Below are 22,696 nucleotides of genomic sequence, written 5' to 3' on the forward strand. Positions count from 1 at the left end.
AATTCTGGATGAGCTATTGAGAAGGTGGCTTAGGAAAAAGGGAAAATGAACTTGGGAATAAAATGTGGAAATGGATCAGTCATAAAATGGATGTGGTGGACCTAGATAATGAAGTATTGGGAGGACATTCTCTGGTAAAAGGCTGTTTAGATAATCCACCTACCAAGAACTGGGGAATCCCTATAAGAAAGACCTTACTCTGGGAATCATTGTTCTTCCCTCATGCTTTTTTCCTTTATGCAAATTCCTCACATGTCCCTTGTGACCCAAGCTGCCTAGTAAGTTGAAACTACATCAGTAGAGTGTGTGGCTCTATCAGGCCATGAGACACATGCAGTGAGATCCTTGTAACTCCAACGTCTAGGCACGCTAGTCCAGCCTAACGTATTTTGGTGGACATTATTCCAGCCTCTTAGAATCCACAACCTTGTGTAATTCTCTCAGCTTGAGTGCGGGTGGGACCAGTGACTTACTTCTAACCAAATGAATATGGCAAAGGTGACAATGTCACTTCTGAGTACACAACCTAAGATTGAAAGGTACTCTTGCTGAGAGACTCTCTCTTTATGGCTTTGAAGAAACAAATTGCCAAGTGTGAGCTGCCCCATGGAGATGGCAATGGGGTAAGGAACTGAGGACAGCATCTGTGCAACATCCAGCAGGAAACAGGCCCTCAGTCTGGCAGCATTTGGGGACCAAATGCCTACAGAGGACCCAGTTAAGCCTGGCCTAAAATCTTGAATTTCAGAAACTGTGAGAGTATAAATGTGTATTGGTTTAAGCTGCAGAAAACTAATACATACACAAACCAGGCTTTAAATTGTAGTCTTCCTTCTGGCTTACCTGTACTTCTAATCTCCAAGAGAACAGAATATTTCTTTTCTGATTTTCTCTCCTCGAGGAATAAGATTCTTTTTGTCTGGGCTAGGACCGCATAGGAGCTGGGACAAATTTTCTCTTTTTCTAATGACCCCAAATCCCCTGGATTCTGCCCATAAAATTGCCCCACTAGATAATTCATTTCCTGAACTTTTCCAAAAGTCCAAAATATCCTTACAATTCCACCATTTATTACCTACTCCATCAAATACCACCAGATCACCTGCATTACTTGGAGCCCACATCTACATTTCTTGGTTTCATGGATTCCTCAAAATAAATATGCCATTTGCATAGACATATCTAAAATACGGGTGCTCTTTAATTATTCCAGGGCCAGTTAAAATCTTCTTACCGCAGTCCAAATAAGAGTTTGTGGGAGGGTGGAAGGATTTCTTGGAGAGTAATAGACATGAGTATGTTTCTTTTTAAAAATAATTAATTAATTAATTTTGTTGTTGTTGTTGAGGTATAGTTGTTTTACACTGTTGTGTTAGTTTCTACTGTACAGCGAAGTGGAGTTCCCTGTGCTATACAGCAGGTTCTTATTAGTTATCTATTTTACACATATTAGCGTATATATGTCAATCCCAATCTCCCAATTCACCCCACCACCACCGCCCTCTTTCCCTCCTTGGTGTCCACACGTTTGTTCTCTACCTCTGTGTCACATGAGTATGTTTCTAAAACAGCTTTTCGTTCCTATAATGAAAACTTTCTTTACTAAAAACAAATTACTTTGATACTACTCTTAGTTTTGCTAGTTTTAAATAAGGTGAATTTGTACACACTGAGTCTCAGTTTCCTCAACTGAAAAATGATTCCTGGCATACTGTAGGCACTTAATAAATATTTTTTGAATGATGAATAGTCTGCCTCTTTCTACACACACATACACACACACACACACACACACACACACACACACACACACACACACACACCCCATATAGAATAATTAGTTTTACAAATCAGTCTACATTAAATTTTTCAGAAGCCTTTCTACTATGTGAAATAAAATATGGCAATGTATATACAATGTGTATACACACACACATATTCACTGTTTTAGACATAAATTTGTACACAACTCAACTCTCAATTATCCACAAAGATAAGAAGGATCAAACATGACTATATACAGTGAGTGAGAAAGAATGTGAGAACAAGAGAGAGAGAGAGAAGAAATAACTCAGGTTTCCACATGGATGTTCATTTAAAAAGATTAATGTCCTATTCAATTTTATATTAGAATACTTGGCTTTGATAACCTATAGTTTAAGGTAAACCTCAGAACCCACTATAGTTTTATATTTATGAGTATCTATTACTTGTTTTCCCTCTCAATCAGAACGCGTATTTATACTGAATAAGCTAGAGATATTTATACTTTATGTTTGCCTTGGACTTAAAATAAGTTCAAAGCATTAAAAAAAGAAAATACGCATTTCCAGTTAGGTCAGTCTACTTAAAAGTTATATTGAAAATTGGTTTCAGTATTAAAGCCAGGAACTTAAAGAAAATCTTAATCTGGAACATACAAGGCAGACAGAAGGGGTTTCTTCATGGTTACTTGACAAGATATTTTCTGCCAGTTATCAGCTTATTCCCTCTCAGTTCCAAATCTCCACCTTCATTGCCCTGCTTTGCGATACTAGAGATGGACCATGCAAATATTGCTCTTTTGCCATTTAGCACGATGTCACGTTTTCCCAGTAGACGTAACTGGAGAGACACCGCAGGAGGAAGGGGTGTTTCTTCTTGATTCCTACGTGCTTTTTCTTCTTGATTCTGCAGCTCTTTGATGTCCAACACAGCCTCGGTCTAGTGGTGCTCACCCCCTAATGAGTTTCAGTGACACCCTGCATGTCCCAGCAGTTCTACCAGCACTGCAGCTGGCTTCCCAGCAAAGGTACCCCAGTGAATGACTTCCCACAAAGTTTCAGCAGCACCCCAATGGGTAGCTTCCCATCAAGTTTCATCAGTGCCCAGCAGGTGACCTCCCAGAAAGTTTTAGCAGCGCCCCAATGACAGCTTTCCATAAAGTCCCAAGAGCACCTCAACAGACAGCTTCTTTATGAGCTTCGATCAGCACCCCAGTGGGTGGTTTCTTGATTGCCAGTCTCAGCCTATGAAACCTCAGCAAACTTCTCTGTCGCCCAGTGTGCCACTGCTCCACCCTCTCCAATGAGATCAAAATCACAGCCTTGGAGGGGGTCAGGTACTCTTCCTTGGATACTCTTCCCTCATCCCTAAAAGTAATGATCGCTCCCTTTATCTACCATTCTTCTATGTTAGGGTTCTCTTTACCATTTAGTAGTTAATCCTCTGTTACTAGTCAATAGTTATTTATATTAATCTTCCTCTATTCTAATTACCGTGTCCTGACTGACTGACTGAAACAATGGAACTGGAAATGGTAGTAGGAGATAGAGTCACAAAGATAGAATTTGGGAATCTGTTTGGTTGTGCCTTTGGGCTTGAGTACAATGCTGAGCTACTTGTCAATGGGAAATGGGATGCTAATAATCAATGACACACAGTGGGACCACAATTACCAATTACCAAGCTATCATCTTTGGCTATTGCTGTGAACAGCCAACTGGGAACCCAAACTCCTGCTGTACTTGACCACAGGTGTCCTGCACACCACTGCTGAGCCCATCACAGCAGCCAGAGAGAAGAAAGTACATCAAAACCAGGAAGAGAAGACCCTTTCTCCTACGGTGTGTTTCCAGAACCCTCTGTTGACAAAAGTTAACACTGTGCCAGTCAGCAAAGGATAAATATCAATAAAATCCTGCTCTAGTACTACGAGTTAGGGTGATAAGGGTGGATTTAGAGGTGAGAAGCAATAACTTGTAAAAGGAGGATGGTAAAAATGATAAAGATGGGAAATGGTGTGGAAACTGCCTGGGCTGTCCTCCCACCTGGTGTTTGAATGTGCTACAAACTCCAAATGGATCATTCTCAGGTAATCTCACAAGAATACTCTGAGGTAATTTCTCCCTGTTTCCCACTTAAATACCAACAGTACAGAAAAATATGAAAACTCTTATCAATACCAAAAACCAAGGTGGATAGCTGGACTCTGAGGATTTTTCTCCTGATTTCAAAATGTATTGGAGTTGAATTGAGAAATATCACCGGAAGCCAAAACATGCATTTCTTGTTTTGTTTTCTGAAAAAAGCAAAGCAGAGAAAGAATAGAGCCATACTAAAAGAAAAGAGGCAAACAGGTCACTCTTTCTTCATTCCCTGGGCCCTGTAAAGACCAGAGAGCTGGGCACTACTTTTCAAGGGTCACAGTTCTGTTCTCTATCCATCAGTCCTCATCAGTACTCTTTCTTTACTCATTTCAAGATTTCCGGTCAGGAAGTATAAGGGTCTTGGTGGGGTGAGGTAGAAGCAAGTGGGGAGAAGGGAGAACCATTGGCAAAGGCCATTGAATCCTGGGAGATAACTGTCCCAAAGGTAAGAATGCTACAGAGTCCTAAAGAATACTACAGGCTTGAGGACCATGAGATAAAATTTCAGAATAAAAGCTTGGAGTAGTTTTACACAGTGAAATCCTACTGTCTTTGTAAAGAGTGCAGTAAAGCAATGTGCCCTGGCCTCACTGGCAGTGAAGATAGAGAAAGGTTAAAAATAAAACAGAGGCAAACATTTATCAAACAAATACAAACAAAAGGAAAGCAGGGATGGAAATTTTCATTCCAGACAAAGCATAATACAAAGGCTTAACCTTTGAAAGGGGCAAAAGAGTTGGCAAGAGCTTTGATCCTAATAAAAATAAAACAGTCACAAGCATTTATACACCTAATTATGTTATATGAAATTACAAAAAGCCAGAACTATTTGAAATACAAGGAAGAATGGAAAGAAGCACAACTGTCTGGAAGGTTATACTGTATTCTCAACCTTTTATAGAGCAGGTAGATAGAAAAATCAATAAAAGGAAAGTACAAATGCTGAAAAGAAATGAGTGATCAGAAGTTTCAACCACTGCTATCAGCCTATGTCCTGAAAAAGGCGATAATATCCTTCATCTTCAGAAGATTCAACACTGGGGTATCTGATGGATATACCATCAGGTAGGGTCAGAGAAGTTGCAACTAATGTTTTCATTGTATTCATGTGACTGAAAAAACAGAATCCTGTTGTAGGAGAAACACATACCCATCAGCAATTCTTGCCTGTTAGTAAATTCTTCTAGACCTGACCTTGTGAATTTCCAAAGTAATAACATGAGCCCTGATTATCTGCAAGCTAATCCACTCATTTAGGAAAATTAACCTATTAGTGCCAGGATTGTATCTTGGACACATTCAAAATCCCACTGTATTAATCAAAAAGATGGTTCCCACTTCCCCAAGCCATCAACACAATCCTGGAATGGTTGGGGATCTGCCTGACACTCCAACTCATGGGATACTGTGGAAGGTTATGCAGGACCTTTCCCCAAGGTGGCTAGGGCAGGAAATAGCCAGAGAGTAAGAATGAATTCAGCTCTTACTGGGCACTGGTGACCAAAACCAAGAACACTAAAGTCGGTTTTTGGGACTAAGGCATTCATTATCAGTAGACTAAGCCCAAAGGGTCATAAACTGGGTAGCCATCATAGCAGAATGGGAAACAAGATGAAGAGAAAGATCAAAGTCAAATGGTCCAAGGTAAGGATCATGAATGTCACTGGAGAGCCAGACTTAGGTTTACTGGCCTTCAGCTGAGATTCTGTGGGTCAGTCAGGCTGGTTTAAGGATAAAGTGTTGTAGGAGGACAGACCATTGGTCATTAATGGTTAAATACAAAATGGATAAAACATCTTCTACTGCCAGGCATCTGTCAGCTCTCCCGTGCCCATTTTAGTATTAATGTAATTCAGGTCATAAGGGTAAGAAGGAGGTAGCCAGGAATCCCTCTCACTATGCCCAGAGTTTGAGGGTTTCATATTATGGTCTATCTACATTTACAACTGTGATTGATACAAAGATGCTAAAAGACTTCTACTCTTTGAGAATACATAGGGATTTAGATTTTAAATCTGTCCACAAAGAAAATATGCGGGATCTATTAGGTTCCCTGTGTATCAAAATTTACTATATTGCACTGATTTTCTGGCCGAAAAGGAAAAGCCAATTTGCATGGCTCCTGTCAGTCACATGTGGTTTGGAAATTCTCGTGCATTCCAGATACACTCTGTGTAAACTGGAGAATCATATCTTATTTCTACTGGTTTGCATGCATGCGTATAAAACTTGTTTTTCCCACAGTGCCAAATGAAAATAAGTGAAGAACTAGCAGCAGTGATCATAATTAATCAACTTCTTTGTCAAAACTTCACAGCTGTTGCTGTGAGGGGAATTCTTGTCCCTTGGGGTCTACAGAGGTTGTGACTTCCTTTTTGCTTTGCTTGTTCAGTTCTGTCCCGTGGAAGATTTAGAGATAAAATCCGTAACTGTCATTCAATGCACAGTTTCTGACACCTCTTATGCGCCAGGGCCTTTAGTAGGTACTGAGAGATACTGAGCAGAATTCCTACTGCAGGGAGCTCAGAGTGGGAAAGAATAACAAATAAATAAATAGGTATATTTATGTGATAGCTGCCTTTGTAAAGCATGGGTTGTGTACAATGTCCTATGGAAACAGGGAGGGAGTTTGCCAAAAATTCATAGACGAAGGTGAATCATGGTGGTCAAGTGTGAGTTGAAGCGAAGAAGTACTGGACAGCATTCAAGAAAGTAGGAACATTGTGTGCAAAGACATGGAGCTCAACGAGAACACATGTTTCAGGGACCTGAAAGAAATTCTGTATGGCTTGAGGCCAGAGGTAGAACCAATAGAGAAAATAATTGGAAAACACATGAGACAGAGGCAATAATTCTAGTAAAAAATGATATTTTAATAGTCTACATTCTTACATTAATATTTGAAGACTTTTGCTCACTAAGGAGACTTAAAAGTTGCAGATGAACTAGCTAGTGTTGCAATGTCCATTACCTAGACCCTATCCCTTCCTAGCACTTACAACAATGTCTGACACATAGTTAGTGCTTGATTAACATAAACTACTATTACTGCATGTGATAAATGGCACCTAATGACTCGTGCCTTGATGCACATCCCTCCTCTTGAGTATGGGCTGGACTAACTGACTCATTTCTAATCAACAGAATATACCAGAAGTACTGGGTTGTCAATTCCAACATTATGTTATAAAAAGACTGGCTTCCTTTCTGGGCAGACTCTCGTGTACTCACCCTCTCTGGTTCTCTTTATTTTTTGGATTATTAGCCGCCATGTCATAAGGACACTCAGGCACCTTATGGAGACGCCCACATGGCAAGGAACTGAGCCATGCCTATGTGAGTGTGCCCACTGCCAGCACCTGTGTGAGTGAGTTTGGATGCAGATCTCCTGAGGCTTGCCACAGCCACATGAGTGAACTTGGAAGTGAATTCTCCAGCTCCACTCGAGCCTTGAGGTTACTGCACGCTTAGCCCACAGCTGATGGCAACCTCTTAAGAGACTCTAAGCCAGAGGCACCTAGCTGAGTTGCACCCAGATTCCTCTCTGACAGAAACCGTGATAAGCCACTAAATTTTGCTATAATTTGCTGCACAGCAAAAGATAACTAATATACTATATTAGTACTGCCTACACTTATTCCCTAATCAAGGTTGGGTTTCTGGGATACCTAGGGTGGGCAAGGTGGTATCAGAGTTCCTCCTTGGTGATGGAGTGATGCCTGCAACTCCAGCTTTTGTGACCAGGATCCCAATTGCCTGACACTTCACTCCTTGAGGGAACAAACCCTGTTACCTACAGTGCCACTCAACTGATTAGACCATTCATAGAATGAGTCCAGCCCAAGTGCAGCACAGATTACTGTGTTTGGCTTGCTCCTTGCCCCATCAGGGCCAACCTTGGGCATACCAATGCTATGAAGAACAGTTCCTTACTAGCAGGAGCTGAGAGTCCAGGAAATGCTATCTAGATGACAATTACAGATGTCCACAGAAGGGCACATATAGCTAATGTAGTCCTGATTTCCATATGTAAATCTAATTGATTATATGACATGCCTTAGAAACTAATTGTTAAACTTGCTATATACACTGTCCAGGTGGGAACAAGTGAAAAAATATACATCGCTTAGGGAACATTGAGTTTTTGGCAGAGAATTTTTGGCAGTTTACATAACAATGTTGATGTGAAGGCAGTGGTTTTATATGTAAAAAAGATTTTACGACCTTAAAGATGATAAATATTTACATAAACATTATTCTCAGCTAAGGAAAGAAGACCAAAATATAAAACGCAAGTGTGCCTTCTATGAATTGTTCTTTGCTTGCTTCTTAAGTCTTTTTAGAAGTTCTTAGACCCATTTTTAGTTAGTGAACAAGCACCCACTATATATACAATAGTATGTATGAAAATGATAGCAACACATCACAACAAAAAGAAAGAAAAAAAGGAAGAAAGGGGACTTTGTACCTCTGTCCCTGATGATTTTGCCCCTCGTGCTCTGGGATGCAGTTGTTGGAAGCTGAAGGACTTATGATGGAGGATGTCCTTAGAGCCACTGCTGAGATGCCCACCAGTGGGGATGAGAAATTCAGCAGCACTGAGGTGGTATGGTGGAAGAGGACGTTCGAGTGATGGGTTACATTGATAACCAGTGGGTTATGCTGGCATGACAGTTCATAGCTTCCTGAAGAGAAACAAGGAGATGAATAATATTTTAAGTCTTTCATGTAGTACCAAGTTTCCATATCTAGTATTCATTTTATCTTCTCAATAGCTGTATGATGTAAGCAAGGTCTCAAACAATATCAGAGAGAGACATCAAGCTGATTCCTGGGTCTAATGGATTGTCCTCTAGTGGTCTTAAAGGGATAACTGTCAGACTCACCAAGAGAGTGGTTGTTTCCACTGAAATCGGTCAGGTAAAGGGTCACTGTTGGCCGCTGACGTTCCCCAGGCACCAGGCCATCAGATGTCAAGAAAATGAAAATTGCTGTGGCCACTCCTGGTCTATTGAAACAAACCTAGGCATAAGCACATACATGTACGAGCCATTATTTCCAGTGGGCTATCAAGGCACGTGTCACACTCTTTTTATACTTCTCAAATAGCTCACCATTCATAAAGAGCTCCCTTCTCCTTTACAATGGGAAAAAACATGGAGTAGGCACAGAAAGATAGCCACAGTCACATCAAAAGTCAAAATTAGCTGGAAAGAAGATAACTTTCAGCTACTGAGCTGCCTATCTTTTTATGAGACTTTTTATGTCAACCAATTGCTTGTCACTTGAATCTTTCTTTAAATTTCTCAAAAAGATCACTCAAATAGACCATCTCTGGAGACAGTAAACTACAGCATAGGTAGACAACACCTCCCTATCTCCAAAGTGAGAGACGTGGACAAGAGTATCACCTTGCTAACACTTTGTTCTGAACTGGCATAGCTAATTATCCTTCCCTATCTCCTTATCTCTCCCCTAAAGTTTTTATCAGAACCTCTCACTTAGCTTTTGAACTATGCCATGGGAGAGAAGCTATTGAAGATTCGGTTGCTTCTGAGATTAGAAGCTGCCAAACTGTTTATTCTTATTCTTTTGGTGCCTCAAGCCCATATACCCTATCCATGGCTGAAGAATAAGCCAACAATGAAAATTCAGTTATCTATAAGAAATATACCTAGATGGCTAGACTAATTAACAAAGAAACAGTCTTTCACAGTAAACTATGGCTGTTTTGTCCCTGGAAATCCTTTAATATAAAAGAAAACACCTCAGAGATTGGGGAATGACCTGGAGAACTTATTTTCCATATTGAAATTATTTGATGTAGTAATTCTACTTTTATTTCCTATAGCTCAACATTACTCTTAATTTCTATTGAGAATTAACTCCAGTCTTCCCTGGTGTTGGATGGTTGTTGCATTATTAGAATCTGGTGCTGGACTGTACAACCTTCTGTGTGTATTTCTCTAGCTTTTCATCAGGTTCTGAAGGGGATAAAGCTCCAGAAAAACTGTCCTCAGTGTCAGAGCAGGGTACACCATCTGATGGCAGAGGTCTTTTCTTAAAATGGGGAGCAGAAGAGTAAAACATGTTTTCCATTTTAATAAGAATTCTTCCTTGTCCGGAGACTGATTTTTCCTGAGCCTTGGTGGTGTGTTTATAGAGTGTCCATTTGCACTGCTGGCTCAATTAGGGTGATTTTATGATTTTCAGTGGTCAATGTAGCACAACTCTCCCTTCTTCCTTTCCTCCTTTGAGGGAAAGACCAGCCACACTCTTTTTTTACAGTGTCTTTTTTTCCCCCTTTTCATTTCCCCTCTTTGAAATAATAAATATTTCTTTATAACTTAAGAAACTTCCAGACCCATAGGTTATGGCTTGCAATACGAGGTCCTTTGTTCCTGGCTGGATGAGGGCTAGACATGAAACACACCATAAGGTAACCAGGAGCCTAATGCAAAGCCCTCAACCCCAGTCCCAAATGACATCAAAGTGCCCTGGGAACTCCCACAACCTCTTCCTTTTCACACACCACAAAAGAGACCTGAGTACTGGAAGAAAGCTCTGGGTTGTTTCCTGAGCCAGGAACAAACAGAGTCCAAACAAGTACCTGGTGGCTTTACCTCAGTAGGTCTCAGACTCGAAGAATGGAATGGCTTCAATGAGCAACAGGAGAGCTCAGTTTTCCCACTGTCTGTTGGGTCCCAAAATAGTCACCACCCACCTGAAGCTAATTTGTAGGCCTTATGGTGTGGATTTCTCCATCTTGAGGGCCCATGCCCAAAACCTCCATCTCGTTTTGCATCTCCTTGCTCTACGGGTCTTTGAATCCCAAATCACTTTGAACCTTAAAGCCTGCTCTTGGTGGCAGTGTCTCTGTGCCTTGACTTGTGGGAAGCAGCTATTCCAGGATTTCCAGTCCGTGGCTTAAGTAGGAAAACCACAGGTGAGACATCAGCAGAGAAATGTTGGGATACACAAAGCAACGAGAGACAAGGGTTTGATCATGGTACTGGATGCCAAGTCTTGGGCATTTTCTCTCACAGTGACACAGAGAGGTAGCCAAACTTCATTCTCATCTGAATACCTGATATGATTCACAGTAGCAACCAGACACAAAGAAGTATAACACTCTAACACAACTACTGGAACCTCAAAAGCAGAGACAAGTCTGAGCCATGGTAAAGGGAATCAAGTGAGTTCACCATTCTGGAGGGAGTGTTGGCCAGGCAGAACCCTGGGTTTACTCCATCTTTACTAGCTGGGTAGATCTGAACTATCCATCTCTCCTCTCTGAGCATAGGGTGCCTCTTCCACATCTGAGAAACAGATATACTACCTATCTCAGGCGGCTACTATGAGGATGAAATGAAATCACGTAAAAGCACATAGGAGAGTGCCTACCATCTAGTAAGGACTCAGTAATTCTTATTTCCAAAAAGGAATTATTTTTTATCCTGTTTATACTTCAGGAAGACAACGATAAAGAAGAAAGTTTTAAAATTAAACATACAACCATATATTTTGGTATATAGAGAATTACACTTTTCTGAAATTTATGGGCTAAAAAATTTCATATATGTTTTTTTAAAATGGCACTTGTACATGTGAACTGATACTCCAGGTTCTGCTTCCATAGAAACTGGTGATACTTGAAGCTCCTGGTATAGAATGTATCTCTACTTTATAAATGGGATATATGAAAAATATACTTTGTATATATAACTATTTTAATAGAGTTTTAAAAATTCAGTTCAATATGCATTTATTAAAAACCTATTTTTATGTATATATAGACAAAGAAATTTCTAGAATTGGCTGTATAATTAGAAAACTAAAAGTGTATACTTTATGTGAACAAAGAAGATATTTTTAAAAGCTGCTCTTGGACTTCCCAGGTGGCGCAGTGGTTAAGAATCTGCATGCCAGGCCCTGCCCGCAGGAAGACAAAATCCAGCCTCATCCACTGGAAAACAGGCACCAGTCCCCTCCACCGGGAAGCCTACATAACCCACTGAACCAAACTTACCCAAAGATTTGTGTTTAGGGGCAAACACAAAAAACAATGGGAAATACGAACCTGCAGCCTGCGAAAAGGAGACCCCAAATGTAGTAAGTTAACCAAAATGAGAAGACACAGAAATACACAGAAAATGAAGGAGCAAGGTAAAAACCCACCAGACCAAACAAATGAAGAGGAAATAGGCTGTCTACCTGAAAAAGAATTCAGAGTAATAATAGTAAAGTTGATCCAAAATCTTGGAAATAGAATGGAGGAAATACAAGAAATGCTTAACAAGGACCTAGAAGAACTAAAGAGCAAACAAACAATGAGAAACAACACAAAAAATGAAATTTAAAATTCTCTAGAAGGAATCAATAGCAGAAAAACTGAGGCAGAAGAACGGACACGTGACCTAGAAGATAAAATAGTGGAAATAACTACTGCAGAGCGATTAAAGGAAAAAGAATGAAAAGAATTGAGGACAGTCTCAAAGACCTCTGGGACAACATTAAATGCACCAACATTCAAATTATAGTGTTCCAAAAGAAGAAGAGAAAAAGAAAGGGACTGAGAAAATATTTGAAGATATTATAGCTGAAAACTTTCCTAATATGGGAAAGGAAATAGGCAATCAAGAACAGGAAGCACAGAGAGTCCCATAGAGGATAAATCCAAGGAGAAACATGCCAAGACACGTATTAATCAAACGATCAAAAAAAGGGGACTTTGTACCTCTGTCCCTGATGATTTTGCCCCTCGTGCTCTGGGATGCAGTTGTTGGAAGCTGAAGGACTTATGATGGAAAAATAATAAAAGCAGCAAGGAAAAGCAAGAAATAGTATACAAGGGAATTCCCATAAGGTTAACAGATGATTTCTCAGCAGAAAATCTGCGAGCCAGAAGGGAATGGCAGGACATACTTAAAGTGGTGAAAGGGAAAAACCTACAACCAAGATGACTCTACCCAGCAAGGATCTCATTCAGATTCGAAGGAAAAATAAAAAACCTTACAGACAAGCAAAGGCTATGAGAACTCAGCACTACCAAACCAGCTTGACAACAAATGCTAAAGGAAATTCTCTAGGCAGGAAACTCAAGAGAAGGAAAAGGCCTACAAAAACAAACCCAAAACAATTAGAAAGTGGTAATAGGAAGATATACATCAATAATTGCTGTAAATGTAAATGGATTAAATGCTACAACCAAAAGAAAAGGACTGGCTGAATGGATGCAAAAAAAGACCTGTAGAAATGCTGTCTACAAGAGACCCACTTCAGACCTAGAGACACAAACAGACTGAAAGTGAGGGCATGGAAAAAGATATTCCATGCAAATGGAAATCAAGTGAAAGCTGGAGTAGCAATTCTCATATCAGACAAAATAGACTTTAAAATAAAAGTTATTACAAGAGGGCTTCCCTGGTGGCGCAGTGGTTGAGAGTCTGCCTGCCGATGCAGGGGATGTAGGTTCGTGCCCCGGTCTGGGAGGATCCCACATGCCGGGGAGCGGCTAGGCCCGTGAGCCGTGGCCGCTGGGCCTGCGCGTCCGGAGCCTGTGCTCCGCAACGGGAGAGGCCACAACAGTGAGAGGTCCGCGTACCGCAAAAACAAAACAAACAAACAAACAAAAAACTATTAAAAGAGACAAAGAAGGACACTACAAAAGGATCAAGGAATCAATCCAAGAAGAAGATATAACAACTGTAAATATTTATGCACCTAACATAGGAGCACCTCAATACATAAGGCAAATGCTAACAGCCAGAAAAGGGGAAATAGACAGTAACACAATAATAGTGGGGGACTTTAACAACCCATTTTCACCAATGGACAGATCATCCAAAATGAAAATAAATAAGGAAACACAGCTTTAAATGATACATTAAACAAGATGGACTTAATTGATATTTATAGGACATTCCAGCCAAAAACAACAGAATACACGTTTTTTAAAGTTCTCATGGAAAAATTCTCTAGGATAGATCATATCTTGGGTCACAAACCAAGCCTTCATAAATTTAAGAAAATTGAAATCGTATCAAGTGTCTTTTCCGACCACAACGCTATGAGACTAGATATCAATTACAGGAAAAAAATCTGAAAAAAATACAAACACATGGAGGCTAAGCAATACACTACTAAATAAGAAAGAGATCACTGAAGAAATCAAAGAGGAAATCAAAAAATACCTAGAAACAAATGACAATGAAAACACGATGATCCAAAACCTATGGGATGCAGCAAAAGCAGTTCTAAGAGGGAAGTTTATAGCAATAAAATCTTACCTGATGAAACAAGAAACATCTCAAATAAACAACCTAACCTTACACCTAAAGCAATTAGAGAAAGAAAAGCAAACCCCAAAGTTAGCAGAAGGAAAGAAATCATGAAGATCACATCAGAAATAAATGAAAAAGAAATGATAGAAAAAATCAATAAAACTAAAAGCTGCTTCTATGAGAAGATAAACAAAACTGATAAGCCATTAGCCAGACTAATCAAGGAAAAAAGAGAGAAGACTCAAATCAATAGAATTAGGAATGAAAAAGGAGAAGTAACAACTGACACTGCAGAAATACAAAGGATCATGAGAGATTACTACAGGCAATTATATGCCAATAAAATGGGCAACCTGGAATAAATGGGAAAATTCTTAGAAAATCACAACCTTCCAAGACTAAACCAGAAAGAAAAAGAAAATATAGACAGACCAATCACAAGCACTGAAATTGAAACTGTGATTAAAAATCTTGCAACAAACAAAAGCCTAGGAACAGATGGATTCATAGATGAATTCTATCAAACATTTAGAGAAGAGATAACTCCTATCCTTCTCAAAATCTTTCAAAATATAGAAGAGGGAGGAACACTCCCAAACTCATTCTACGAGGCCACCAGCACCCTGATACCAAAGCCAAAGATGCCACAAAAAAAGAAAACTACAGCCCAATATTACTGATTAACATAGATGCAAAAATCCTCAACAAAATATTAGCAAACAGAATCCAACAGCACATTAAAAGAATCATACACCATGATCAAGTGGGGCTTATCCAAGGAATGCAAGGATTCTTCAATATACGCAAATCAATCAATGTGATAAACCATATTAACAAATTGAAGGAGAAAAACTATATGATCATCTCAATAGATGCAGAAGAAGCTTTTGACAAAATTCAAAACCCATTTATGATAAAAAGCCTCCAGAAAGTAGGCATAGAGGGAACTTACCTCAACATAAGAAAGGTTATATATGACAAACCAACAGCCAACATTGTTCTCAATGGTGAAAAACTGAAATCATTTCCACTAAGATCAGGAACAAGGCAAGGTTGCCTGTCTCACCGCTATTATTCAACATAGTTTTGGAAGTTTTAGCAACAGCAATCATAGAAGAAAAACAAATAAAATGAATCCAAATTGGAAAAGAAGAAGTAAAACTGTCACTGTTTGCACATGACATGATACTCTACATAGAGAATCCTAAAGATGCTACCAGAAAACGACTAGAGCTAATCAATGAATCTGGTAAAGTAGCAGGATAAAAAATTAATGCACAGAAATCTCTTGTATTCCTATACACTAATGATGAAAAATCTGAAAGAGAAATTAAGGAAACACTCCCATTTACTATTGCAACAAAAAGAATAAAATACCTAGGAATAAACCTAACTAAGGAGACAAAAGACCCATATGCAGAAAACTATAAGACACTGATGGAAGAAATTAAAGATGATACAAACAGACAGAGAGATATACCATGTTCTTGGATTGGAAGAATCAATATTGTGAAAATGACTATACTACCCAAAGCAATCTACAGATTCAATGCAATCCCTATCAAACTACCACTGGCATTTTTCACAGAACTAGAACAAAAATTTCACAATCTATATGGAAGCACAAAAGACCCTGAATAGCCAAAGCAATCTTGAGAAAGAAAAACAGAGCTGGAGGAATCAGGCACTCTGACTTCAGACTATACTACAAAGCTACAGTAATCAAGACAGTATGGTACTGGCACAAAAACAGAAATATAGATCAATGGAACAGAATAGAAATCCCAGAGAAACCCAAGAAGATATGGTCACCTTATCTTGATAAAGGAGGCAAGAATATACAATGGAGGAAAGACAGCCGCTTCAATAAGTGGTGCTGGGAAAACTGGACAGCTACGTGTAAAAGAATGAAATTAGAACACTCCCTAAAACCATACACAAAAATAAACTCAAAATGGATTAAAGACCTAAATGTAAGGCCAGACACTATAAAACTCTTAGAGGAATACATAGGCAGAACACACTATGACATAAATCACAGCAAGATCCTTTTTGGCTACCTCCTAGAGAAATGGAAATAAAAACAAAAATAAACAAATGGGACCTAATGAAACTTAAAAGCTTTTGCAAAGCAAAGGAACCATAAACAAGACGAAAAGACAACCTCAGAATGGGAGAAAATACTTGCAAACGAAGCAACTGACAAAGGATTAATCTCCAAAATATACAAGCAGCTCATGTAGCTCAGTATCCAAAAAACAAACAACCCAATCCAGAAATGGGCAGAAGACCTAAATAGACATTTCTCCACAGAAGATGTACAGATTGCCAACAAACACATGAAAGGACGCTCAACATCACTGATCATTAGAGAGATGCAGTTCAAAATGAGGTATCACCTTGCACTAGTCAGAATGGCCATCATCAAAAAATCTACAAACAATAAATGCTGGAGAGAGTGTGGAGAAAAGGGAACCCTCTTGCACTATTGGTGGGAATGTAAATTAATACAGCCACTATGCAGAACAGTAGGGAGGTTCCTTAAAAAACTAAAAATAGAACCACCATCTGATCCAGCAATCCCACTACTGGGCATATACCCTGTGAAAACCATAATTCAAAAAGAGTCATGTACCACAGTATTCATTGCAGCTCTATTTACAATAGCCAGGACATGGAAGCAACCTAAGTGTCCATCAACAGATGAATGGATAAAGAAGATGTGGCACATATACACAATGGAATATTTCTCAGCCATAAAAGGAAGCGAAATTGAGTTATTTGTAGTGAGGTGGATGGACCTAGAGACTGTCATACAGAGTGAAGTAAGTCAGAAATAGAAAACCAAATACCGTATTCTAACCCATATATATGGAATCTAAAAAAAGAAAAAAAAGGCTCTGAAGAACCTAGGGGCAGGACAGGAATAAAGACGCAGCTGTAGAGGATGGACTTGAGGACATGGGGAGGGGGAAGGGTATGCTGGGACAAAGTGAGTGAGTGGCATGGACTTATATATACACTACCAAATGTAAAATAGATAGCTAGTGGTAAGCAGCCGCATAGCACAGGGAGATCAGCTAGGTGCTCTGTGACCACCTAGAGGGGTGGGATAGGGAGGGTGGGAGGGAGATGCAAGGAGGAGGTGATATGGGCATATATGTACACATATAGCTGATTCACTTTGTTATACAGCAGAAACTAACACACCATTGCAAAGCAATTATTCTCCAATAAAGATGTTAAAAAAAAAAAAAAGAATCCACCTGCCAATGCAGGAGACATGGGTTCAGTGCCTGGTCCGGGAAGATCCAACATTCTGCGGAGCAACTAAGCCCATGAGCCACAACTAGTTAGCTTGCGCTCTAGAGCCCGTGAGCCACAACTACTGAAGCCTGCGTGCCTAGCGCCCGTGCTCTGGAACAAGAGACTCCACCACCACAATGAGAAGGCTGCACACTGCAGCGAAGAGTAGCCCTTGCTCGCCACAACTAGAGAAAGCCCGTGTGCAGCAACGAAGACCCAATGCAGCCAAAAAAATTTTATTATAAAGAAAATAATAAGCTGGTCTTTCCACAGCCACGCAGAGCTATTTTAATATATATAATGGTCTAGGCTATTTTTATTTTTTATGAAATAAATAATGGATTTTATGTTCCTAAATGTGAAAATAGGTATTGGCCGGAGCAGAAAATTTGTCAACACAAATCTCTGCTTATTCTACCCCACGTCACCTTTGCCACTACAAGTATGACACTCCTCTAATCACCACATCAAATGTACAATATGAAGAGCAGCTCCTTTCAGGACAAAGCACACCAGATGCACCTCCTCGGGGACTACTCAGATCTGAAATGAGGACCAGGCATGGCCCAAGAGAAAAGTCCAAGATGCTAAGAGGTCAAGGGACTTGTAAGCTTTATTTGTAAAGTTTTATTATTTGTTTTAACAAGGAGATTGCATTTATGTATTACAGGGCAATATAAAATTAATTTGAATGTGGCTTTTATGAAGAAGACAAAGTATAGTTAGATATCAGAAAGGAGGCAAGATCTTTTAGAAAAGCAATTGATTCTCAGGACTGAGGAACAGTCTAAAAATAAAATGTTCGCCAGTGAAATTAGCTCAGTGAATCTCCAGCAAAATACTTTGAAACAGAGAAAATATGGATTAGATATAGATAGATAGATAATAAGTAGATAGATAGATAGATAGTTAGATAGATAGATGATAGGCAGATAGGTTGAGACTTACTGATAGAGTGGAAAACCAGTCCTGCACACTCAATTGCTTTCCATCCAAAGCCTTCACATTAACTGCTGGATCTAACTTCTGGCCACTTGTGAGGGGTAAGACTGAAAGAATGTTTTCTTGGTGCAGAACTGTTTGGGCTTAAGAAATCCCTCTTCAATCTGCCTGCTGGGTACAAACACACTTAATAGACTCCCAGACCAAGCATTTCGACATCCAGGTCATCCTTTGCGGAGGTCCCTGGACAGCAGAACATAAAACTATACCACAAACTTGAAAAGAATCTTCTCTGAGGTTTCAGAATGCTTTTGGTTATTACTGAGATGTTATTTTGTGTGTGTGCTTTTCCATTTTCATTCATCTATGGCACTTCCTGATTCCAGAGAGAAAGGGAAGGCCCTTGAACAGGAGAAAGTGAGCACATATTATTTTCATTTTGCATAGCACTATACAGTTTGCCAAACATGATCACATGCCTTGCTGCAGCCTCCAATAAGCTCATTGGGTTTTTGTTCCTATTTGAGACCTTTTTATTACAATATCCCCAGGATACAAAGGTTATACTATACAAGTGAAACGTAGGATTCTGAGAGCTTAAGTGACTTCCTCTAGCTGAATGCTGGACAGTTAGGAATTTGGGTTTTCTGTGTTCTTCTGACTGCCCAGGGATTCCTAATTTGGTTTAGCAGAAAATAACAAATTTGTTAGAAAATTTGTTGATGTGTGTGCCCTCTCTCCCCACAAAAAAATGAAGTCACATAAATACTTAGATATAAAAAAGTTATACTATTTCAGGGAGCTAAGAGAACACTTTGAAAGCCATTCATAGTTCAGTTAGGGTCAACAGAAATTAGATTAAGAATGCTTACACAATTGGTTGACCCACATGGTTTTTTTTTGTAGGTGAAAAGCTATCAAATATTGGCAATTTTATATGGTTCACCCTAATAATATTGCTGTCTATGTAGACTTAAGAAATATGACAAGGGAGAGATTAACTCTCAAAGTTTCAAGGTATGTTACCTGAAGTCCAAATCTAACAGATGAAGGGAAGGTGTGAGGTAACTAGCCTCTTGTCTCTGAGCTTGAGGCCTCTTGGTGGCCTCTGTACTTGAGGATGTGAGTCAAAATGTGGAGGGGGTTTTGAACCTGGTTTGACTTCCTTCCCATGTCCAAGCTCCTGTCTCTCTTGATATTGGTCAAAACCCAGTTGATTTCTAGTGTTATTCCTTCATAGTACAAGTAAGGTTATAAACACCATGAGCTTATGTAGTTCTTTTTTCAGAAGAGTGAGGTCAACTTATCATTTTATGAAATGAAGAAGAAACCTCCCTTATGACCCCCACCACCCAGGAGGAGGCATTTGACAATGTATGATTTGGCAAGTCAGTGGAAGGGCTCAGATCAAAATCAGCTTATTGGCTCAATCCAATTCTAAGAGCATCTCCTCAGTTGTGATTTCAGATACCAGGGCTAAGTCTGCAGAGAATTTGTGTTAGAAGAATTTGAGAGACTCAGAGGGGGATCAGAAAGGCAAAACCAAATCTGTAGTGAATACTGTGGTGTACCACTGAAATCCCCTTCTTCATGACTGAGCATTCAGCTCACATCAAGTCTCTTTCCAGAAACTGCCCTCAGAGAAAGAAAGCCTCCACAAGGTTATGCCACTTCCCTGGAGTAGGGGGAGAGAAGAAACCCGTGTCCAATGGCCTTTTGATAGGATTGAGTGGTAGACAAGGTGGGACAACTCTGAAGGGCCATCGTAGCTCCCTGTAGGATGCTGACACTTTTGTGTGGCTGTTTCATAGTTCTACTCCTCTCTCTGCCAACTCCTAGTTCTTTCATTCCCCCATAGGTGTTGATTCCAAGGAAAGTTCTTGATAAACTTTTCTGCAAATCTTTATCTCAGAGTCTGAATCCTGGGGAAACTCCACTTAAGACAAAGTCTGAGAATGAGAAAAGGTATTATGAAATACAGATAATGAAGGTTCTCTTGGGAACGAGAATGCATAAGTGAGGGGATGAGGGATTCAATGGAGAGCCAAGAAATCTTCCCTTCCGGTTAAAAAAAAAAATGCTATTCCAATTATTTATGAAACTTAGAGTCTGCTAAGTTGTCATATCTAGGGCCTGCAAAAGCTTTCATGTAAAATCAAAGTTAGATTAGTAGCAATCAGATAGGAAAATGGAAAATGAGTCTTTTACCTCTGGGAATAAACTGTTTAGCCACAGGGAGATGCAGCTCCTCTTTCAGTGCACTAGGCTAGTTTTTGATAGAAATGAAACTCATATATGCATAGTCATCTTTGCTTTTTTAGGATTCCCAGAGACTGCAGGAATCCATGTAGGTTAATTTTCCAAAGAGAAAATTTTATTTTGGAAAGCAAGAACTTTTCAGAAATTTAAATCATGTGTACAGAAATAATCACAATATAAATTAGAAAATTTTCTTCCCTCTTAAAAAGAGGATTCTGTACTTCAGTGAATTTTCACTTGATAATTGGAGGCATCATTTTGAACATCAATTATTTTACTGAATGATGAGATAACAATCCTCTAAAGTAGTGCTTCTCAAACTTTAATGTGCACACAAATCACCTGAGAATCACGTTTAAATGTAGATTCTGATTTAGTAGATCTGAGATTCTGTATTTCTACCTAGATCTCATGTGACACTGATGCTTTTGGAAGTCAATCATATTTTGAGTAGGAGAGCTCTAAAAGTATCAATAGATATAATTAACTTTGTCCTTAGCATTTGACAGCCTAAGACTACAATTATTATATTAATCATATTTGTTTATTATATCATTCTTTTTAAAATTCACCATCAAACTTGAAATAAAATGCAGAGCTGGAAGGAATCATCTGGTCCAAGAACCTCATTTTAACTCTAAGAAAAATGGTGCCCAAGAAGGATATATGATTTATATAAGGTCATAACTGATAAATGGTAAAAACAGAGCTTACAATGTTCCTCTGAGCATATATTTTTAGTCAGTTCCTAACTCCCTGACTAAATTGGTAGCACCTTTCCTGTAAAAGACTGAAATTCAGATAACTAATATTTTTAGAAATCTGTATAAAGTGAATAGACTCTGACAAAGGGCCTTGTCAACTTTTCTATGAATAAAGTCAAAGAAGCCAAAGTTGTGACTGGACTAGGTGCCTTCTACACATGAGCTTTTTCTTTTTTGCTAAATTATGAAATCTGGACACCTTTCTGTATGGTTGTGGTGTTCTGGATGGATCTCTGAATAGAGGATTACCTTCTAATTTATTAAATAAAAAAATCAGAAGAGTTGCTAGATTTAGCAAAAACAAACAGCACACCACATAAATTTAAATGTCAAAGAAAAAAGTTTTTTTAGCATAAGTATGCCTTGAATATAGCATAGGACTATAATAGATACACAAAACCTGTAACAGATAATGAAAAAGGAAACTAAGCATATCACTAAAAAAAGTCATCAAACCACAAAGGAAGAGATAAAGAGAAAGACTAGTAAAAAGAGAAACTACAAAACAGCCAGAAAACAACTAACAAAATGTCAATAAGTGCATACTTATCAATAATTACTTTAAATGTAAATAGGCTCAATTCTCCAATCAAAAGACATAAAGTTGCTGACTGAACAAAAAATATACAAAACCCATCTAATAACACTTATAGAATCTCATTTCAGACATAAAGACATACACAGACTGAAAGTGAAAGGATGGAAAAAGATGTTCCATGCAAATGGAAACCAAAAGAAGGTTGAGGTAGCTCTTCTTATATCAGACAAAATAGACTTTAAAACAAAAACTGTAATAAAGACAAGGAGGACATTATATATTGATAAAGGCATCAATCCAACAAAGAGATAAAACTACTGTAAACATTTATAAACTCAACATAGGAGCACCGAAATATATAAAGCAAATGTTAACAGACATAAGGGGAGACATTGGCAACAATCGATAATAGTAGGGGACGTTAATACTCCGCTTACATCAATGGATAGATTATCGAGACAGAAAATCAATACAGAAACATAGGCTTTAAACAACAAAATAGACCAGGTGAACTTAGATATATACGGAGTATTCAATCCAAAAACAATAGAATACATATTTTTCAAAGTGCACATAAAACGTTCTCAAGATAGATCATACGTTAGGGCACAAAACAAGTCTTAACAAATTTAAGAAGATTGAAATCATATTAAGCATATTTTCTGACCACAATTGTATGAACTAGAAATCAGTTAC

The 22,696-nt window shown here is 38.9% G+C and overlaps 1 protein-coding gene across 1 annotated transcript in view; it reads right to left on the reverse strand.

Moving 5' to 3' along the window:
• Positions 1-22,696, reverse strand: part of PAPPA2 (pappalysin 2) — a 288,944-nt gene that overhangs the window by 98,614 nt on the left and 167,634 nt on the right. The window contains exons 12-13 of the mRNA XM_019918648.3: positions 8,795-8,930; positions 8,377-8,593 (exon numbers count right to left, since the gene is read on the reverse strand). Coding sequence (XP_019774207.1) covers positions 8,377-8,593; positions 8,795-8,930 — 353 coding nt within the window. The remainder of the gene's footprint in view (positions 1-8,376; positions 8,594-8,794; positions 8,931-22,696) is intronic.

Source organism: Tursiops truncatus, chromosome 1, assembly GCF_011762595.2.
Source record: "Tursiops truncatus isolate mTurTru1 chromosome 1, mTurTru1.mat.Y, whole genome shotgun sequence".
NCBI lineage: Eukaryota > Metazoa > Chordata > Mammalia > Artiodactyla > Delphinidae > Tursiops > Tursiops truncatus.